This window comes from Uloborus diversus, chromosome 1, assembly GCF_026930045.1.
Source record: "Uloborus diversus isolate 005 chromosome 1, Udiv.v.3.1, whole genome shotgun sequence".
NCBI lineage: Eukaryota > Metazoa > Arthropoda > Arachnida > Araneae > Uloboridae > Uloborus > Uloborus diversus.
This window is the reverse complement of record NC_072731.1, coordinates 139127982-139149541: the sequence shown is the minus strand read 5'-3', so window position 1 is coordinate 139149541 and position 21560 is coordinate 139127982. Positions and strand designations below refer to the sequence as shown.

At 33.0% G+C, this 21560-nt stretch overlaps 1 protein-coding gene across 1 annotated transcript in view; it reads right to left on the bottom strand.

Moving 5' to 3' along the window:
- LOC129235283 (T-complex protein 1 subunit zeta-like) overlaps positions 1-21560 on the bottom strand; it is a 46039-nt gene that overhangs the window by 8977 nt on the left and 15502 nt on the right. Inside the window, exons 2-5 of the mRNA XM_054869006.1 lie at positions 4727-4790; positions 3282-3416; positions 1770-1943; positions 1377-1591 (exon numbers count right to left, since the gene is read on the bottom strand). Coding sequence (XP_054724981.1) covers positions 1377-1591; positions 1770-1943; positions 3282-3416; positions 4727-4790 — 588 coding nt within the window. The remainder of the gene's footprint in view (positions 1-1376; positions 1592-1769; positions 1944-3281; positions 3417-4726; positions 4791-21560) is intronic.

The following is a 21560-nucleotide window of genomic DNA, read 5'->3' as shown; positions in this document are numbered from 1 at the left end:
CCTCAATGATTTTTAAAATAATACACTTTTATTTCTGTAAAAAATTTCAAAAAATTTTTTTTTTTTTTTTTGTATTTTTGGGTCGATTTTGGAGCCTAAAGATATCAACCTAGGAGGTTGAAATTTTAAGCGTGATCTATTGATGCTAAAAGGCAACTTTTAAAACTAGAGGCGTTTCGAAATTCGAAAACGTATTTTATTCACTCCACACTAACGGGGAACCAGGAGAGAGCTTTTTTCGGTTTATTTTTTTAAATTAAATGAAAAAAGCACAGTTTCTTGAATGATCTTAGTTTAGATTAGAAAATATGAGAAGAGGTTAAAATAAATAAAGACGGTTAAAAAAAATAGAGATAGATCGTATAGGTAGATAGGCGGCAATTTTGGCGTAAAAAGATGAATGACACAAAATGCAGCTGGAAATAGGCATAGAAAATATGAAAAAGATAGATAATAGATGAATTAATACCACTGCCAAATTTAGTTTAACAGTTGCTGTAGGCGGTGAACTTAAAAACAGGGGGGAGGGGGACATGGTGTTTTTTTTAAATTATTTATTCAGCTGACTTCCTTTACTTTCTTAGCACGGGTATTGTCTCGCGGGTATTGCTAATAATTAAATAAAAATGGGGAAATTTTTACGAATTTTAAAGAAACAAGAAAGTAAAAGGAGAGATAGTAAAGTTCACCTCTGAATAAGGGAACAACAAATCCAGCCAATCTAGTTAAAAAAGAAAGAAATATTCTCAACTTTTAAAATTTGTGTTTTTGCAGCACATTGTAACTTAACCAGAGTAAACTATAATAAATTAATACTTGGAACTTTGAACCCTAAGAGTAAAGCCTAGAAGAGAGAAAATGCTTTTGTAAAAGGTCTACCAAACCAATGTCGTTAAAATAATATAAAACATTCTCTGACAAAACATTTTTAATAAAGACCTATGCACATTAAAAGTCTCAACCAGATCAGGTTTCACTCTTCAGAGCCAATAGAGCAATCTAATTTTATTTTGATGGGAGAAACCTGCTATCAGCCAGCGAAAAATTGGATGGTCTAATGCGAAAGTGAACCATCATCTTATAATGTATATTTTTCAATGAGAAGGTTCAAAGTTAAAGTAATTAGAAAAATACACAAAAAACATATTAGTATTTCATAATCTGAGAAAGCAATACCACACACACACACAAATACTTGAAACATTTATATTCAATTAATTTAGAACAGAAAGCAACAATTGCAACATGTTAAAGTAGAGAAGTTAAAAAAAATCATAGTTCACTCTGGTATAAGACCATCTAATTGATATCTACATTTAAGCTAGTTTAAATTTTTTCAAAAATAATCCATGCAATAAATTTTTACAAAACTTTACCTTTTTTCATATTCTAAAGAAACATTACAAGTTAAAATATATGCATCTTCTACTTTTTTCATCATATCAGGATGTCTTGCTCCATGATCTAAGACTAATCCACGAATAAGGGAAGTATCCATATCTGTTTTATGCTTCATTTCCATGATCTCTACCATATGCAAATCAATAGGCACACCAGGTCTTATAATAGAGAGAACAGCATCAACACAAATCTAATGGAGAACAAAAAAATTTTTTTTTAAAGAATTTGGAGTAATGTTTCTCACTGGCTTACTAACCGTTCTCTGGGTATTTAAAGTAATACCTTTAAAGGAAGTATATAATGTCATAACACTTATTACTAATTCTATAAATAGACGACAAAAAAAAAAAAACTTGGGTCATACATACCTCAGTTAAACGATCAGCTAGCTTAGAATTCACCTTTGTGCGCAAAGAAGTATTTGCTACATTAACTAATTTTTCTCTATCCATTTCACAGATTATCTTTTTGTCTTCTAAGATATCAAGAGCTTTATCTCGGGCTAATTCAAACCCTTCGTTTAGAATTCGAGGATGAAGTCCCTGAAAAAACAAAAATTTTTAACTACTTAAAATGTATAAACATCATTAAAGCAATGGAATAATTTTTAGACTATAACAATGAGTAGGAACCAGCTTGCTAAAAAATTTCTGAAGTTAATTCAATCAAAAAAAAAAAGTCTAGTGGACTCTGAAAACAAATTTTTTCCGTGTCTTTTTTTTTGGTCAGTTTCTTAAAGTCAACATGTAACAAGCAAGAGATTACTGTAGTGAAAATGAATCATTTATTATCATATGATGTATTACATATGTCAAACTACTTTAATACATCGATGTAAATAAAAAAAAAAGCACTTCAAACATCTGTACCTCAGAGCCAGACTAATGCAAGTCCAAAAATTGTGATTTTCTGTTTATTAGTGCAACGTATGAGCCATCTGAATGTACTTCTAAAAAAAAATCTTTAATTATTTACAGTGTTTAAAGAGAACGTGTCCCATCCATTTGTGCACACCAGACAAACCCTTTTCCTTTCTCTGGTAAAATCGAGATTATATGACTTATGGTAATCTGTGAGGTATTTTTATTAACACAAGTAGGCAAATTTTTATTAAAACATTTCCATTATTCAATAATATTCATATACTATTTGTTGTGTACATATAAGTTTTAGTGAGAAAAGCAGCAAATAATAATTTAGTGTGCAGAGAGATCAAACTATCTTACAGTTCGCATAATCAATTTTTGTGTTTTCATGTGAGCAATAAAAAGCTTTAAAGGAAAAAAAATGGAATGTAAATATTGTAAATTTCTGAATTCATTATTCTGAGTTAGAAATATTTCACTTTTCAGTTTTCCTAGAGTAGAAGTAAATCCCAGCTGGAAAAAGTTTTTTTTTTTATCCTTCCGATTCTTTGTTTTTATCTCCAGTTGTGTATAAAAAATGAAGTTATTTTAAGTAATTCAATTCACATCTAAATTTACATTGTTTAGAGAAAAAATACATTGCTGAGCAGATAAGTTGAAAAATAGTATCCTAAGTTTTGTGCACTTATTTTCTCAATTAAGACTACAATTCCATTTTTATCACCAAATGAAACGTTTTAGATCTGAAATTGGAATAAAAATGTAAAAAATTAGGTTTGCGAGGGGGGGGGGGAGAACTAGAAAATTTTAGTTGTCCCTTCCAGAACAGTTCAAAAGACATTTTTTCATTTAAGTTTTCAGTATGAGCACAACTTCTAAAACATTTGACCTTGCATTCATCAAATATTAGTGTAATCAAATTGATATTTTAACTTGATTTAATATCCAACAATATAAGGATCTAATCTTGCTTAGAGAAAACAGCTTCAGACGAAACTCTGAAACACAGCTTACCTCTGCTATATAAAGATCAGCTTGCTTCAACAATTCACCAATTAACAAAACAGTAGATGTTGTTCCATCACCAACTTCATCATTTTGTGCTGTGGATGCTCGTGCAATTAACGTAGCAGTGGGATGTTGAATTTGCTAATATAAATAAAAAGCAAAATAGTTATAACTTTTTACTGATTTATAAAAAAGTTCAATTATAAACTCAAATTTAAAACAAAAGAAAAAAACCCAACAATTTGGGCTAATTTACATTATTTCCAAAAGTCTGTGTAGACCAGGGGTTCCCAACATGTGGGTTGCGACCCCCAAAGGGGTCCCACATGTTGGGAGCCCCTGGTCGCGAAGGATTTCTTAGGGGGTCGCGACATTATCCCTATATTTAAAAATATTATTGCACAATTGAAAAATTTAAATACATAAGGGGAAAATAGTATCATTTTAGAGTAGCATCAATACTTGAGTGCAATGGCGAATCCAGGAGAAGGGCTTAGGGACTACAGCAACTCCTCCCCCTCTCATACCAGAGTACCTGATCTCAGAACATCCTCTAAGATTTTTTTTAGCTTTGGTTTAGGGACTTCAATCTCTACAAATTTTCACGGCAGAGTTCCGAATACCCTCCCTCTAACATTATCCAAAATCATCTAAAATTTCGTTTTTGGAATTTCAATTTTGAATTATTTCTATGAGATATTCCCTAAGACTTAACCCTTATAATGAAAGATGTCTGCAGTTGCGTCCTCAAACTCCATCAAAAACAGAGCCAAGAAATGGATTTTTACAATTCTGATTTCGAAAAAAAATTCCGGGGAATGCCTGCTGTTCCTCTTGACATAATTAAAGATCATATAAAATTTCATTTTTAGGCCTGAAATTTCAAAAAACATTCCGGGTGAGGGTCTCCGAACATTTTCCCTTGTCATCAAAGGCAAATTACGATTCTGTTTTCTAGACTTAAATTTTGAAGGGAGTACCCGAGATCCTCTCACCCATACACATCCTTGAAACTCGTATAAAATTTCGTTTTTGGAACATCATTCAGAAAAAACTATGGGGGGGGGAAGGGGGGGAGGCTTTGAATCCAAACCTTTTCCCTAATGGCATACATCAGGGAAGCGTTGAGAATGCATGCTAGAAATTACAGATCCCTTAGCCGTCGGAAGGTTTCAAGGGTGCACTGAGTGGAAGTGGATCTATAGTCATACATTATCGTGTAATACATTTAAATTTTTACCTGATATAACTTTATTCCAGAAAAGAAAGGAATTTTTGTTGAAAAAACGCTGTTTTGCTTTTTTACAAAATGGAAACTTGGAAAATAAAACCTAGATCGACCCCTGCTTACAGGTGAACAAACAAATGAAACATTTTTCTATGTTTCTGAAAATTGAACAAAAACGTATCATAGAAGTGTTCAAGTTTTAAAAAGTCCAGTTGAAACTTACCATTTCATGAAGGAGAACATTTCCATCTTTTGTAATTTTGATATCACCAGAGCCAGATACTAACCTAAAAAAGTTATAAAATTAGTTTGATACAAAAAGTTACCCTCTCTTGCTCAAATAGAACTGCAATTCCCATATGCTGCGTTAGGCAGTTTCAAGGGTCAAGGTTCAATAAATTCTCAAGAAGTAATTTTTTTTTAACAAAAAAAAAGGGCAGATGCCAAACTTAGTTTTCATGAATTGAATTTGAAACTTATTTGAACAAAAAAAAAACTTAAGTTTTTCTGAGTAACTGAAGAATTATGATGATTGCTCTAGTAATAAAATTATATATCACTCACTTCATTCAAAAATTTAGTAAGTGCCGTTTAATGTGATTACTTTGGGACAGACACAGTTTGATAACAATAATCAAAAAAAAATCCAGGATACACAAAATGATGAATTTTTAAATTAAGAAGCATTTATTTTTACAACTGCAAATTAAAATTACAATAACTCAACTAAATGCAGTTTTAAATTATAAATTACTAAATTAGCAGAATGAAATAGCTTTTTTTTTCCATCGATTCAACCATCCCTTCGATGCTACAGTCTTTTTTGCCCTTTTAAAAGCAAGATCTGCTATTGCCGCATTAACTGTGTATGCCTTACTCGTGTATCCTTTTCCCTAACATCCGTTAATCACAATTTAAAACAAAACCCTAACATTTGTGTGACCCAATTTGAGGAGATAATCGAGTTCAAAGTTTTAAGGGACCATCCTAAACAAGAGATTGAAACTTGTCCCCCTTTCAGAAGAATGGCAGGTTGTCGAAGTAAAAAAACTAAGTATTAAATTTTTAATTGTTATTCAAAATAAAAACATTTTATGCCATTATACGCAAAAACACTACAAAAGCTCATACAATTTGAAAAACACTCAATGCACACATATATTTTTAAACCCTTGCCAAACGTCCTCCACAAGGTGTTATTGACAGCGCTTATAAAGTCACAAAACCCTGTATTTCATATCTTGGATCACTAATGTCAAATTTTTTTACTAATGTCAAAAAAAATCTTTACACATAGTTTTCCCTTTTCTGCAGCTATATTTCCCTTCAAAAGGTGTTTCATATCCTGGTGAACATTGGTCGTACAATGTAAAATTTGTGTTAGAATTATTTTTTAATTACGATTATATCCTTAAATATGTTAGGAGACCTAAGGTTTGTATAAAAAGTTAAAATTTGTATTTTTTTCCCACTTTAAACTTTCAAAATTATAACTCTGTATCTGATTTTTAACATTCTTGCAATTGGAAGTATGCATTTAGGACTGACAGTTACGAAAAATAGAGGTCTTTCAGGTTAAACGGGAACACCCTGTATATAAGTGAATTGATTATTGCAGAAAGGGCATAAGTCATTCTTTTCAAAACCGAACTAGCTGTGGTTTTCCCATATTTGCATGTGGAGATATCGACTGGTGTAGCAGGGAAGTCAATCCTTGTCCAACAAAGCACTTTATTTTTCGATCCTATTTTTTGTTTAGTGCAGAAAGGGTCCCGGACTTATGCCCTTTCTGCACTAAAAGTGAAGGAAGAAACAGCAAGACGCAAGGGCAAGATCATAGAAGAACTAGATTTTTTGGCTTAATGAAGTAAAAACAAATAACTCCTTTGATCTAGCATAATTTCAGTAATTGTAGGTTTGTCAGTTCGGGGGGTCAGAGGGGGAGGGGGATCCAAAATCACGGAATCTGAATGAAATTCCCTAATTTCTCATAGGTTTTATTAACTTCCGAGAAATTAGCTCTATTAACTCTGAAAAAACTGTATGCTTTTAGTGAGATATACACTGGTGAAAATAAGAACACTGCAGGAGAGTTTTTGTAGAAATAACACTGAAGAAATTTAACAAGATTGCTGATGACTTTCCTTTGAGTGGACATCTGTGTGTCCTTTGCGACCGGGATTTTGGGACAGTAAAAATAATGTTAAATAGATATGACAAATTATAACCATGTGAGAGCCAATCTCTTACATCAATGATACTGAAATTACATCAATATTCACCATCAAATCTGTTGAAAACAATGAACTTCGTAACTGCTAAAACAGGTGCCTTTCATTTTTTAAGGAGACTTATCTCTCAAATTGAAATTTTGTAAAAAGATTCTACTGGGCGACAAATGTTTTCAGTTATCAACATTCATGATGTTTAAAGATTCGGTAGAACATCAAAGGAACGGTTTCTAACATTTCATAGACGGTTTTCAAGAGAATATTACAAAGTAACGCTTGTCGGCTGAACTACCTTTGCCAATATTGAGTGTAAAGGAAAATTTTTCAAGTGTTGGAAGAAATAAATATCAAGATGATTATTCAGTTCAATTTCGAATATAGTCACACTAATATGTGCATCAAACTTGGTACACAAAACTAGACAAGAGAAGGATAGAAAAAAGATTTCCGTGGAGGATGTATTTGATCAATATGAATATAGTTTTATACACACATAAAACTTTTGCTTTTTAACTCAGTTAGTTTTTTTTTTTTTTTAATTTTTTTAGATATTATTTTATTTAAACAAGATGAGAGAAAGAGGAAAATGTACAATGTATTTTCTTAAGATAATGAATTTATGAATATGGACTTCACTAATTATTTTTGTCATTTTGTTACATTATTTTTTTTTGTCATGAATCAGTTTGAAGCAAATCTGTTTCACTTGATTTACATTTTCATCACTCTAAACTAGTCTTTCAGGCCATCTACTACAGAAAGGGCATAAGTCCAAATTAATTGAAAAGAAAAAAAAATCAGTGACGAAATGCAACGTAATTTAAGGTGAGGCAATTATTGTACTTGTGGCTAGGGCTAGATTAATCATAAAAAATTTTTTGGAATTTAATTCATTTCTGAATGAAATAATCCGGTTCTATTGATTCCTGAAAAGTTGCATTAGTTGGACTTATGCCTTTTCTGAAATAATCGATTCAAGTGATCAAGCAATGTTCTGATGTACAACTTGCCTTATTCAAAATACAGTAAAACCTGTGTAAGTTAATCACTTGTTTTACACTACTTGAGTGGTCAACTTACAAAGGTTGATTTATATGATAAGGGCTGATTCCGTCCCTGAAAAAAAGGGGTCAACTTCACAGGTTTTACTGTAATCTAAAGCACAGGACTGTCAAAATTTTCTATTTGTTTCCCATGTTTTCTAAGTTTTATGATAAATCTTTTTAGCTCTCTCATATTATATAAAAAATATATTATGACATGTTTGTTCTGACTGCGTGTTCAGTACCAGTCTTTATATTCAAGTACCATTACATTTTATCCTTAAGGGGATATCACACGAGAGAAATTACGGGACATCGCAACCGCAATAGGAACCGTCAACGCTATCTGGAACTGGTTTTCGGGCGGGAAGTTGCCTACTGGGTTACTGCCGGTTGCGCGGATGGTTGCTCGATTTGTTCACAACGGGGGCTACCATTTTTTAGCTTACATCCATGTGTTTGCGCTTGTTCATCGCTTTTCGTCAATTCCGCATTTGGTTATCACACTGCGTTGCGTTAATTTGACACTTATGGATGAAATTAGTAATCAAATACTTAATGCAGCTCTTGCAGCTTTAATTGTATGTGGATTTGTGAAAAGATGGCAAAAAAAAAGGGGGAAATGATCAAGGCAATGATTTCAAAGTTAAAGCATCAATTATTATTTCATGCAGTCACCAAAGCTCCTCCTGTTAAATTCATATTTGAGTTTTAACATTAATTTGTAGAACTTATGGTGAAAATTTCAGAAAAACAGAAAAATTTTATGACTATTAATTGAATGTTTGATTTAAAGTGATACTCTTGTAACATTTAAAGAAGACATACAGAATATATGACTTCTCTAGGCTTATTTTTCCCATAACTACTAAATAAAATCTTAATTTTAGATAGGAATTATTAGTCACTTATTGACAGGTAAGAAAAAAAATTAACTCTAACAAATTATACCTAAATTCATAGCTAAAAACAAACATGAAAAATTCAAAAAAAAAAAGCCAGCAAACTCTGATCAATAGGTCTTTCATAAACGAAAATAAATTAATGAATGAATAAAATAGCGAATTATTAAGAAAATAAGTCAATAAATGAATAAATAAGGGAAGATTGTAGAAGGAATGTAAACGAACTAATTAATAAATGAATACGTAAGTGATTTTATCAAAGACCGAATATGATACGAAATATTTCACTTTGCCCCGCATGGGCATGCTTAACTATACAAGCATTTATAATACAAATAAGCTTAATACTAAGCAAATAAACACTGCATTGAATATTAGTAAGTCTCAATCAATATTTCAAATGTTAAAAAGAACTTTATCATTTAATAATGCCAAACATTTTTTGACATCTCAACAAAATATTACAATGTGCGTATCATTTTTTAAAAATTCTTTGTATTATCATATTCTTTGACTTTCAGAGGGATTTTTTTTCTTCACTGAAATAAAGTACATGTGTTACTACACAGTCAAAATATTACTAAATAGGTGGCGCTAAAAGTAGAGTAAATATTTCACCATTTCACTTGCCTTATATTCCCCTACATTTCAAGTATTTTTAAATGGAACATACTGTATGTACCCATCAGTTTGAATTTAAAAAACAAAAAAAGTACAGCTTCAATGCTATGATTTTTAAAAAGGAATTTTCACGTAACTTTTTCCAAGGAAAAAATTTACTGTAATTGTTCAAGTATCAGAATGGGGTGGGTTTCCTCCAGTCAAAAGTAGTACTTTTAGTCACTGAAATTGATAGAATAAGCGAAAAAAAATAATAATTTGGACCCAGAAAATACTTTTATTTTCCCAACCATTATTTTTTAATTAATTTTTTTAAATGTCCTATTTTTCAAACAAGGCGTGGTCTTGATGACGTCAAAAATGATGCACTTTGCCACACCTTTCACCACATTTGCACGTTAGGATAATCAAGAAGCGAATTAAAATTGCACTCTACGCTTGCTATCAACCCTATCGTTGCCAATACACGTGAGTAAAGATGCGAATTAAATATTTTGCTCTGTGAATGGCAACACGAAATGGCATTTCATCATTTGTGACGTCACACGACAGAAATATAAACAATGAAAGCGCAACGATTTAAGTAATTTTTTTTAAATATTAAACAAAAACAAATTATTTAAGAAATGGTCAGATCTTATGTTTTTAAGAAGCATGCTCTTTCAGAAAAAAAATACTTTCAAAATTTTGGAAACGACCCCATTGTAACATTTGTGCAAAACAATTTTCAAAAATCCAATGAAACAAAAAAAAAACAATATAAATTAATAAATGCATAAAATTTGAACTGATGTTAACGAACATATAAGTAAAGTAAGACAAAACAACGTTAGCAGAAGCACAAATTTGCAAATAATTGTGTTGCTGTTATTTGCAAATTTGTGCTTCTGCTAACGTTGTTTTGTCTTATTTTACTGCTCAGCACAGAGGTATTTATTTATCTTAACATATAAGTAGCAATTTAAATTCAAAATCAGATGCAAAACCAGAGGTTAAATGTCGCTCATACGTTTTTTTTTAAGTGTAACTGAAAATTATTGAAACATAAAATAAATACAACAATAAAAAGGAATTCCCACATTTCTGTCGACATGATTGCAAAAGTATTTTACAGTGACGCTGCCTGACGTCACGAAATCCCAGCGCCTTGATTGGTTCCTCCTTAACTTGTCTAGAATTAAAGGCAATTTTTTTCTAGCGGAGGAAAAAATTTGCCCCTATACGAGCAACTGCGAATTTCCATAGCACACGAGTATTTTGGAAAGATCGTTTGTGGAAGTGAGTAGAAAAACCAGTTCCAGATAGCGTTACGGTTGCTATTGCGGTTGCGATGTCCTGTAATTTCTCTCGTGTGATATCCCCTTTATATATTATTTCTGTAGCCTGTTTTATGTTTCTACGAGAGATCTTCCTCAATTCTTGATCGATTTCTTTGATTTACCTCTCATTTTAAAGCTTATCGTTTAGGCTACTGACGAAAAATAGACCCTAAGTCTAAAATTTTTTTTTTCTGTTAAAAAAACCTGTTTTAAAGCACCAGACTGAGGCTTTCAGTTAAATTTATAAGTTTAACTTGCTCCGTGATCGGCAGAGCATTCGACTGGAAACCAGAAGAACGAGTGTTCGCGGATGATCTGATTTGAAAAATTAGACAAATACCATGCATTACATGGACACTTATAAACAATAAATAACACAAGTGAGGGAATAAAAATGAGATAGGAACGCTCCTTGCTATTACGAAAAGTTGATGCAACCTGTATCTCAATTAATTATAAGGTTTTTGTTTTGTTTTTAAAGTTTTGGCTCCTGTCAGAAACATAAAGCATGGTGTAAGCGTAGTGATGTAAAATACCCGGGTATTTATTTTTAGGGGTAAATACCCAAGGTATATACCCAAAATGGGTATTTACCCGGGTATTTATTTCAAAAATTTATATTCAACTAAAATACATTTCTGTATGTATTCCACTATGTATATATATAAGCAACCATATATAAAGCAATAAATTTTTGCCCAAAAGTTGTATTTTGATCACATATTTAAAGAATTATTGTGTAAAACATTTTAGCAATCTAATATGATATTCACATTAAATGTGGTGGATATGCCTAATCAATATTGATAGCCAAATTTCAGATATAAAAAGCCATTCTACAAAAAGTAAAAAGCTTAACTGGTTACAAAAAAAAAAGCAAACATCAATTTTTTAAGGACTTAAAGCCAATAATATTTTCCTGCATGACATCAAAATGTAACGTAATGTTGCCCAATTTATTATTACTATTTGTTTTCCTATATCTTTTGCAGAAATTTCCTCCAAACCAAAGTGTTCAGGCGTATTCTGCATATATATTATACAGAAACATTAAAAAATTTTAAGAAACAAAACAAAGGTGTTCTGAAGAATGGACCTTGCGAACTAGGTGACGGGTCTACCCCGTTAAGTTATCAGTCCTTAGTTTGCTTATTTCATTTTGATATTTTGACTTTCTCTTTTTAATGTATTTCAAGCATATGTATTGAGTGTGAGAAAAAAATAGAGACGTTACAGCTGTTTTACCAATGTTTTAATTCAAAGAACAAAACCATTTAATACTAAAAATAAATGCAGTACAACATAAATGTTAGCACAAAAATACTTGATCAATTCTTTTCTAGTAAAATGTGTTTGAAGATGTTTAAAAAAAATTTTTTTTTACTAATTCTAAAGGAAAGAAACTGCTGAGGTTTGTTTCAAAATGATAAAGAACTGATAATGGGAAAGAAAAATTAAAGATAGCTGCACTTGCAGCAGGAAGGAATTTTGATACTGTCTAAAAAATCCTGTGTTACTGATGGAATGATTCTTAAAATAAAATCCCAAAAAGAAAATTTGAACCTAAAATAGTTCATTCTAAATTCTGACAGTTTTTGATAAGATTTCACTAAGCCTTTAATTTTAAAAAAATAATATATTGTAGTGTATATGCTTTGGTTGTGGGTTCATGTTAGGGTGCTCAACAAACAATATCATTATGGATACATCACTATTTATTCTTACTGTGTACACTAGGCAAAAAACACATTCTATTTATAAATCCATCCACACTCTCTCGCACTCCTGTAGTCTCATTTACCCCGAGTCCCCGTTCTAGTCTCGAACGCAGTTCTATCAGAGATCGGGAAACTCCGATATCCTCGAAAGCAGACACCACATATATAAAGTTTTGTATTTTTAATCTTTCATTTTACGGTTTAAAACTACTCCTGTGCTTTCCATGCAATTACTTTGTAACCAACAACCAATGAATAATTTAATACAGAGGAATGCAGCTATTCTATATAATAGATTACCTAGACTCCCAAACAATTTCTGGAGAGATTACAGTCATTGTGGAATTCGTAATCTAAAGACTCAGAGAGGTTTCATTCAATGTGTTCGTGAGAACTCCCAATACAATGACATTAATGATGCTTCCCATTGAACTTCGGTCTTTTGCGAATCCACTGAGCCATTTGGAACTCAATGTCAGACTAGACATGGTTCTGGACGCAAAAAACGCGACCTAAATCCTACTGAACTTTGCGCTATTGCCTTGGAAACAATTAACACTCATTTCCCTCCTGATGAATGGCTTCACATCTATACTGATGGGTCCCTGTTGGATTTTTTCTGGGGTGCCGGCGCTAAAATATTGTGACTATTTTTCTTTTTATCAACATGTTGGATCTTTCACAACCCATTTCGATGGAGAACTTGAAGTCATTCATGTGGAATTACAACAACTTGCTTCACATCTGTATCCATTCCAAAAAGCAGTAAGAGGGTTTGTACTCAGTATTAGAAATTAAATGAAGGAGTTTTGAAGGAGTAAAATGAGATTTTGAAGGAGTACTATTGGGCAATCAGACGAATGGGCAAACAGCGTTCGCAGAAAATTTTTGGCTCTGCAGAAATGTTCAAACTGCTAACATTGATAGATAAAAAACATTTTTTTTTTAAAGGGGAATTTAAGAAAATCCCAGAGTTTATTTCTGTTCAAGTCTTTCTCCAAAAGCTTTTTAAAGCACATGTCATGGGTGCAAGTTTGGTAATGTGTTCAAGACGGAAAATATTTTGAACTCCCCCCCCCCCCCGCATGTGTTTTAAAGGAAAATTTTGTGAGCATGAATGTTGTAGATTTTGACTATGGCAGTTTTGGAATCTGTGTTTATTTTGAATTTTTTGCTATTGATTTTTCTAACAACATGGACCTAATTTAAATTGTAATATCTAAGCATTTTGATATCGTAGTTCCAAAAACCTAAAAACAACCAATAACGGGGGGTCTGGAAATTTTTTTTTAAATTAAAGTCCAAAAAACGCAATGATAGGCCATTTTGGCAAACTTCAAGGACTCTCTTACATCAGTTTTTTAAACTGATCGTCCCAAACTCACAATATTGGACGATCTTCAAGGGCACCCTGGGAAGGGGCAAGTGGGGGGAGGCTCAAGCGCTCCCCCCCCTTGAAATTAGAACATCCTTGCTTTTATTACTTTTTTCTTTGCAAAAATGTAAAAACGTTTCTTCTCCAGCAATTAATGAAAAAGTTATTAAAAATGTCAAATTTTAATAACTCTAAGCAGTACTGAAATCTGTTTCTATGGGGAAAATATCTGAGCATCTCTCCTTAAAATTTTGCCTATGGGCGCCCTTGCCGATCTTCAAAAATATTATAGAAAGAGGGGGGGCGGTGGCTCTCCCCGAAATTGAAGCTTTGAAGATTTTGAAATTGAAGCTTCAAAAACGAAATTTTACTCCATCTTTCACAACATTTATACGCTTTTTGAATGCATTATCGAAGGGATGGAGTTCAAGAACTTTCCTTCTGCTATATTTGGAAATTGAAGCTCCAAAAACGCAATTTTAGACGATGTTGGATGATGTTAGAGGTAAAAGCGTTCGGGTCTCCAAGTCATTAGTTTTTTGCCAATTGTAAACCTTTTTATTGCAGCAATAAAATCGCTTGGGACATAAGATTTTCACTTTTGCAACATAAATCAGTTCTGATCGAAAAGTCTTCCCAAGATAGTGCGAACAAACCAGAAAAGAAAGGTAGGGGAAGGGTATGGGTAATTAATGAACTGGCACCCCCCCCCCCCCCCCCAGTCTTGATTTGTAAAAGAATTCTTTCATATGATCGCAGGTGGTAGAATTAGCAATAAAAAAAACAGCTTCAGAGAAGTAGATATATTTTTTAATGAGGAACACTATCCAATATTCATTGATTAAAAAAAGCAACAGGGGAACTGAATCTTCACCCAAGGGAGGACCCAAGAATCATGTCCCTCAAAAGGCACTCAAATACAGCCTAAAGTAGCGTTTTAAATGTTTCAGCATCGAAAAGTTTTCGAAAGAGAACTCCCGAACCCTTTCCTCTAAGTTCACCAAAAATATCCTTAATTTGAATTTTAAGGCTAGTTTCTAAATTGTTATTAATAAACAGTACCCCCTTTACCTATATACATGATTTATGAAAAAAGTTTTAATACTTTCGGAAAATTTTTGACAAAAGCTTCCGACTCCCTTCTTACTTAAGTCATCCAAAGATAGCCCAAAACAAAGTTCTAAATCCTCAGAAATGAAAATTTTTCCGGCTGGGCGGGAGAATACCTCTCTCTCACTCGTTGTGTGAAGCAGGCACACTAAAGGCAGTGTATGTTTAAGATTTATTTTTGTATCGAAAGAGCAACATTCCCCACATCGCCAATGACAACCCAAAGTTTCAAGACTTCAATTTCGAAAATGTTTGGAGAAAGACCCCTGAATTCCCTAACTCTTAACTCATTCAAAAATAGCCAAAATAGCATTTAAATACTTTAGCATAGAAAAATTTTCGGAGGAGACAGACCCCCCCCCCCCCCGAATTCTTTCCCTTAAGTTCACTAAATTTGACTTTAATTTGTGGTTCCCCCTTTTCATCATCGAAGTTTTTAGAATTTAATTTCTAAAATTTATCGAGAGGAAGCCTTCGAATTCCTTCTTCTTAAATCCCCTAAAGCAGAGTTCCCATGAACCCCACCGTCTATGTTCAATAAAGATGGTTTAAAGTTGCGCTTTTAAGACTCTAGCTCCGGAATTTCGCCTAAAGAGACCCCCCTCCCTCTTGACATTGCCAAAGACAGCCTAAAAGTTTCAAAACTTCAATTACGTACAATTTTCAATAGAGGGTCCCAAATACCCTTTCTCGTAAGTCATTTTAGTATAGCCTCAAATAGTTATTAATGCATCAGCTACAAAACATTTTTAGGTTGGAACACCAAAACCATCTCTCATCAATTCACTAAAGATTGCCTAGATTAGTGTTTTTAAGACTTCAGTTTCCAGCTTTTTTTAAAACCTCACCCTCCCCACCTTTACATCATTAAAGACAGCCTAAACATTTGACCTTTTTTTTTTTAGAGTTTCCAGAAGAGAAATCCCAAACCACTCCTAGCTTCAAAAATGGCTTAAAAATAAGTTTTTCGATTTTGTATTCTGGAGTCCTTAGCCTAAGACTTCAATATTGGGTCAATTTGCGGACTCACTCTTTGCAAGAGCAGTGTTTTTTCGCGAACTCATGCTGCCGTTATTTTTCTTGTTTCCTTTCTCCCCCCCCCCTATTTCCATTCTTAGCGAGTGTTAGATTGAAAGTCATTGGAGTTCAGTGATTATTCAAGTCTATGAATATTTTACCAGAAACATGCCTAAGATGCAGGAACAGTTGCACATTGGTGTTTCAAACCAGCTTGGAATTTGCCTTCTTTCCAGAATTCCCATTTTCATTAAACATCTTCAAAATCCCTGATACTTCCCATTTTACGTGGTATGTGGACGCCCATTGATATGGCGTAAACATTTCATCCCGCCAGCAATCACTCTCAACTGGTGATTCAGATTCAACTCTAAGATTATTTAAGAGCGCACATAATTTTCATTTATGCGTAAGTTTCAGAAAAAAAAAACAGTAATGAGAAAAAAAACGAAAGGATGATAGAAAACAGCAAGTGAAAATGAAAGACCATCAATTCGAAAAATTAGCGAGAACAACGAGCAACTCCGCGGTCTGCAATGCAGTGAGTTGGAAAAAACTGCCTAAAAAAAGTCAAACGGCGTGAGTCCAAAAGCACGTTACAAACAGCCCATGGTGGAAAATCGAGAGAATGTCTTTGTAAATTCGTGGTTATGGAAAGATTCAGTAACATTAAAGCATATTTTTCAAACACTCAATTTTTCTTTTTTTTTAAGTAAAAACTGAAGGAAAGTCATCGAATTTCTTTCCGTCCCGGAAATTTTGTTCAAGACGGAAATCTGTCCTGAGACGGAAGGTCTTGCACCCATGGCACATGTGTAAAAAAAATAATGGTTTTGGCAGTTTTCTTCAGTTGGTGAAAAATAAGAAAACTATATGTTATGGTAAAAAAAATGATTTAAAGCACTTTTTTTTTGTCTCTTTCATATTTGAATATAAATTTAATTTTTTTATTCAAGGATGAGTTAGGCAAAATAATTATTTACAGAAAATTTTCCAGTTAGGATTTGTGTTCGCAGAAAGCTTTTCATTTTATCTAAGTCTGCTAATGAGCAGTCCTTACACTTTCTTAACACATTCAGATCTTTTCCCCTTTGTCACAAAGTGTCACACTTCACCCTACTACTCCTGTCACATGCCATATTTGTTTTTATAATGATGTCACTTTTTGTTCCCTCCTCTCTTCCCCTTGTCACAATTTCATGCACCTCTTGAAATTGGGTGAAATCACCTTTCTTGAACACCCACAGGCATGACATCACTTGTGGATGTGGATGACCTTTTTTTACATGATCATAACAGCAATTTACCAAACAATTTTTTTTTAAACACAATCACTTAATATAGTACATCTACTTATGTATTTTTAAATCTTTAAATAATAATTAGACAAACTGACTTTTGGTGCATAGAGTGTGGTAGAGCGAAAAGCAATAATCATAAAACAAGCACTATTTAAACATGTTTTACTTCAATTATAATCTCCAAGTCTTAGTCATCTAATAATATTTTTACCTTCAACTATTACTTCTATGATCAATTCAGAAATACCATCTTTACGAACAAAATAAATATACGATATTACAAGGTTGCCACGGAAGTTCAAGAATGAAATTCCCTGACATTTCCAGGTGGTTTTGAGAAAAATTCCAGGTTATCGATCTCCACCTTCATTTTGTAACATTAATATATACATCTCAAATTTTGATAAAACTTACCTCATTTTCAAACTTTACAAACAATGGTTACCAAATTTAATTTACTCAAGCTGAAATAATCAAAAATATGTACTAAGGGTGGTTCAAATTTTTTTTCTCTCAGCTCGAGTCCAAGACACCCTTTATATTTTTTAGACTTACTAATAGTATTGTGCTGTAAAAGTTTTAGCTTCTTATTCAAATTTTAAGAGGGTGCTCAATGACCCCTTAATTTAACATTAGCTCTAGCATAGAAAAAGTCACAAATTTAGAAACATTTAATTTCCCCAGCTGTTTTTTTTTTCATGTAAGTAATTATTCTATTGCAATGAATATGCATATAACTCGTGTAGATTATAGTATGTAACATTGTTTTTTCAGTTCAATGTATTTTTTAACCCCCTCCTCATACTTATGAAGTTTGAGGGAGGGGGTCGAGCACCCCTCTTTCAGTTGGAATAGGAAGTTAAAATTCTTCCAGTATTTTACTATCCACAAGTTTAAAAACATTGAGTGGTGTCCTGTTTTCTAGGAGAAACTTTTTTTAAGTGTATTTTTGAACTACCCTAATGTACTAACACAAGTGAAGCAAATAACTGTAATAAACAATTAATGTAAATGTAGCATATCTAATTTTCAATAGCGAGAAGCCACTGCCTTACATCAAGTGAAAGAACTGCAAAATTAACAATTGTGACATCTGTATCACAAAAATAAAGTTAATTGCTAAAATAATCTGGACTAAAAACTTATGAAACCTAAACTTTTTCAATTATTGCTTTCTAAGCCTCCAATCCATTGAACTCAAAGCGCTTTTAGACTTTGGCCTGTGAAAAAATCATGCATATTTTAGCTTCACATATTTCCCCTGTTTGTTGCTCATAAAACAGGGGTGCTCCCCCCCCAAGTTCAATGGCACCCCCCCCCCCCAATATTTCTGAACGCCTTAGCGCTTTTTTTTTTATTTTTAACCCTCTTTTTTATTTATTTTTTTTACCTATTTATTTATTTTTAATTATTATTGTTTTGAAAGAAAAGTGTGCTCGCTCCCCAATAAAATACACACACACAGATGAAAATAATAAAGTAAAATAACATGAGTAAATAATTTGAATAAAAATAAAGTAAAATAAATAACTAAAAAATCCCCCCCCCCCAAAAAAAAAAATTTTTGATGGCGCAACTTGCGCCATAATCACTCCTGTGGGCACCCTGTCATTAAGTTTAATTTTGAGCATTGATCAGAAACTTCTCTGATGTGCAAATTTTTTTTTTTTTTTTTTTTTAATCGGATTACTTTTATTTTGAAAGAAAGAAGCGCATTGGAAGTCTTTAAAGATCACTACCAAAATACTAAAAGATTAGCGATACTTCTGTAAAAAAGAAACTTTCTAAGTTTAAAATTGTCTAATGAACTAAATTTACAGAACAAAATTGTTTAGAATAATACGATTTCATTAATTAATTTAAAGAAATAATATAAAATATGAAAAGATTATTGCAGCTCATTAAAAATTTCAGTCGCACTCGCAGACAAAACAATGTGCTGTGCATCAGAACAACTTCAGAACTGTCGACGTAAACAAGCAGCGTTTAAACAGAGCCCGCTCGCTCAAACGAGGAAAAGAAGTACCTTCTGCGCATGTCCGCCGCCGACTGCTATGGCGCACGCGCCAATGGCAGAGAGTTGATAAAAAGAACTGCAGGGGAAGAAGAAAGAGGGGAATGACAAAACGAGGAATGGGAAGGGAATGGCGGCGAAAAAAACAAGGCTGAAAGTTTTTTTTTTTTGACGTCGCGGGCCGCGCTAAGAACGATCGGAAATATGCAATTTTTCATTTTCCCTGACATTTCCCTGATTTTCGGACCTGACAATTCTAGGTTTTTCTGGTGCGTGGCAACCCTGTATTACTACATCAAAACTGTCCTTATGCCTTTGCTCTTGTGACAATGTTAAGTTGTCAATCGAAGTATTTTTAGTTAATGTCATAGTGGAAAAGTATGTAGTCTTGAACTAAAAGAGAAGGAATTAAAACCAAAATGAAGGAGTTTGAAGGGCCCTTCAAAAAATTTCCTGAATGAAGGAATATTGGAGGAGTTTTGAAGGAGCGTACGAACCCTGAGTAATACTTTCAGACTCGACCTCTGCTTTACAGGCTTTGTCTAGTAATAATCATGAAAGTAAGGGGTCTTGTATTCAGAGCTGTAAAAAACTCCTGAAGGGTATTGAGAAAGGTAGAGTAGGTTGTATGTTGGGAGTAGATATCAAATTATTACGTAAGGAAAAGCGGAAAGAAGAACGCACAGCTGCAGAGTTGAAAAGAAAAGAAGATTTGTTGGAAAATACTAGTTGTTCGATTGGACATTTTGAAATGGAAGATAAAGAACACGAAGATTCACAGAAAAAAGTGATAAATCAAGACAACAGTGAAGATGACATATATTTCATATCGGAATCTCAACAGGGTCCATCTTCAAACAAGAGAGGACGAAAGACGTTAATGACACCTCGCCTGGCCGCTGCCTTGGACAAATGTAAAGTGAGTGACAGGGATGCAATGCATATTATTTCTGCCGTCCTAGAAGCTCTTAATATAGATATCACCGAGTTTGTTCTCAATAGATCGTCTATCAAAAGAAATAGAGAGATTTTGCGGAAAATAAAATATTCATCAATAAAATCGGTAGGAAATGATGCAAATTTTATTGAAGTGCATTGGGATTCCAAATTATTGCCTGATATCACAAAAAATGAGAAAATTGATCGGCTTCCTGTGATCGCGGTTGGTTTAGATTTTGAACAATTATTAGGAGTACCTGGAATTGCATCATCAGGAGGATCGGAAGTTTGCTCTGCTGTGTTCCATATCACTGATGAATGGAATTTAACCGAAAAAATTCAAGCCTTTTGTTTTGATACTACAGCATCAAACACTGGACGTATAAAAGGAGCTGCAGTTCTGCTTCAACAAAGGTTAGGGCGAGATATTTTGTGGCTTCCATGCCGACACCATATATTTGAGGTCGTTTTGGCTGGTGTATTCACGAGGACAAAAGCAATTGTAACATCCGGCCCTGAAATTGCTCAATTCAAAGCACTTAAAGAAAACTGGAAGAATATTGATAAAATGAAATTTTTAGATTATACCAGCGATGAAGCCGTTTATAATGCACTGAAAGATGTAGCGCCCGAAATTATTTATTTTGTGAAACAGAAACTTGCAGAAGAGCAACCACGTGATGACTACAAAGAGTTTTTGCAATTGACGCTCATTTTTTTGGGAGATAAAACAAATGTGAGTTTTAGGGCCCCCGGTGCATATCATTTAGCGAGATGGATGTCTAAAGCGATTTATTGTTTAAAACTTTTTTTATTTCGCGATCAAATGAAAATGAGAAAGGATAATTCCAAACTGAATGCAGAAATTTGCGTTTTCGTTGTATACTGTTATGTAGAGGCCTGGTTTTCAGCAACGAATACTACAGGAGCTCCCCTAAATGATATATATTTTTTGAGAAAATTGGTTAAATTTAAAAATATTAATGAAAACATTGCAATAACAAAATTTTTAAACCATTTATGGTATCTAAGTGAAGAGTGTGCTGCCATGGCAATATTTGACGATAAAATTGAGAGAGTTGAAAAAATTAGAATGGCTCAAAAAATTATGGAATGTGCAAGTAAAAACATAGAAACTGTGAATGAAAAAGAAGAAGAAAATGAAGAGACAGAAGTCATTGAGAAAAAAACTATCGTTGCAAATCCGAGATGTCCAAAATTTTGTTCAAAAAGATCTACCAACTGAATTATTGTCCGCCAATTCACTTCAGTTATTTAAACGATTCGGTATTTGTGTTGAATTTCTTCAGGACGATCCGCTGAATTGGGAAAACAGAGAGGATTATCGCACAGGAAAAAATATCATTTCAACCTTAAAATGTACAAATGATATTGCAGAAAGAGGAGTCAAGTTGATTGAGGATTACAATGAAAAAATGACGAAAAATGAACATCAAAAACAAT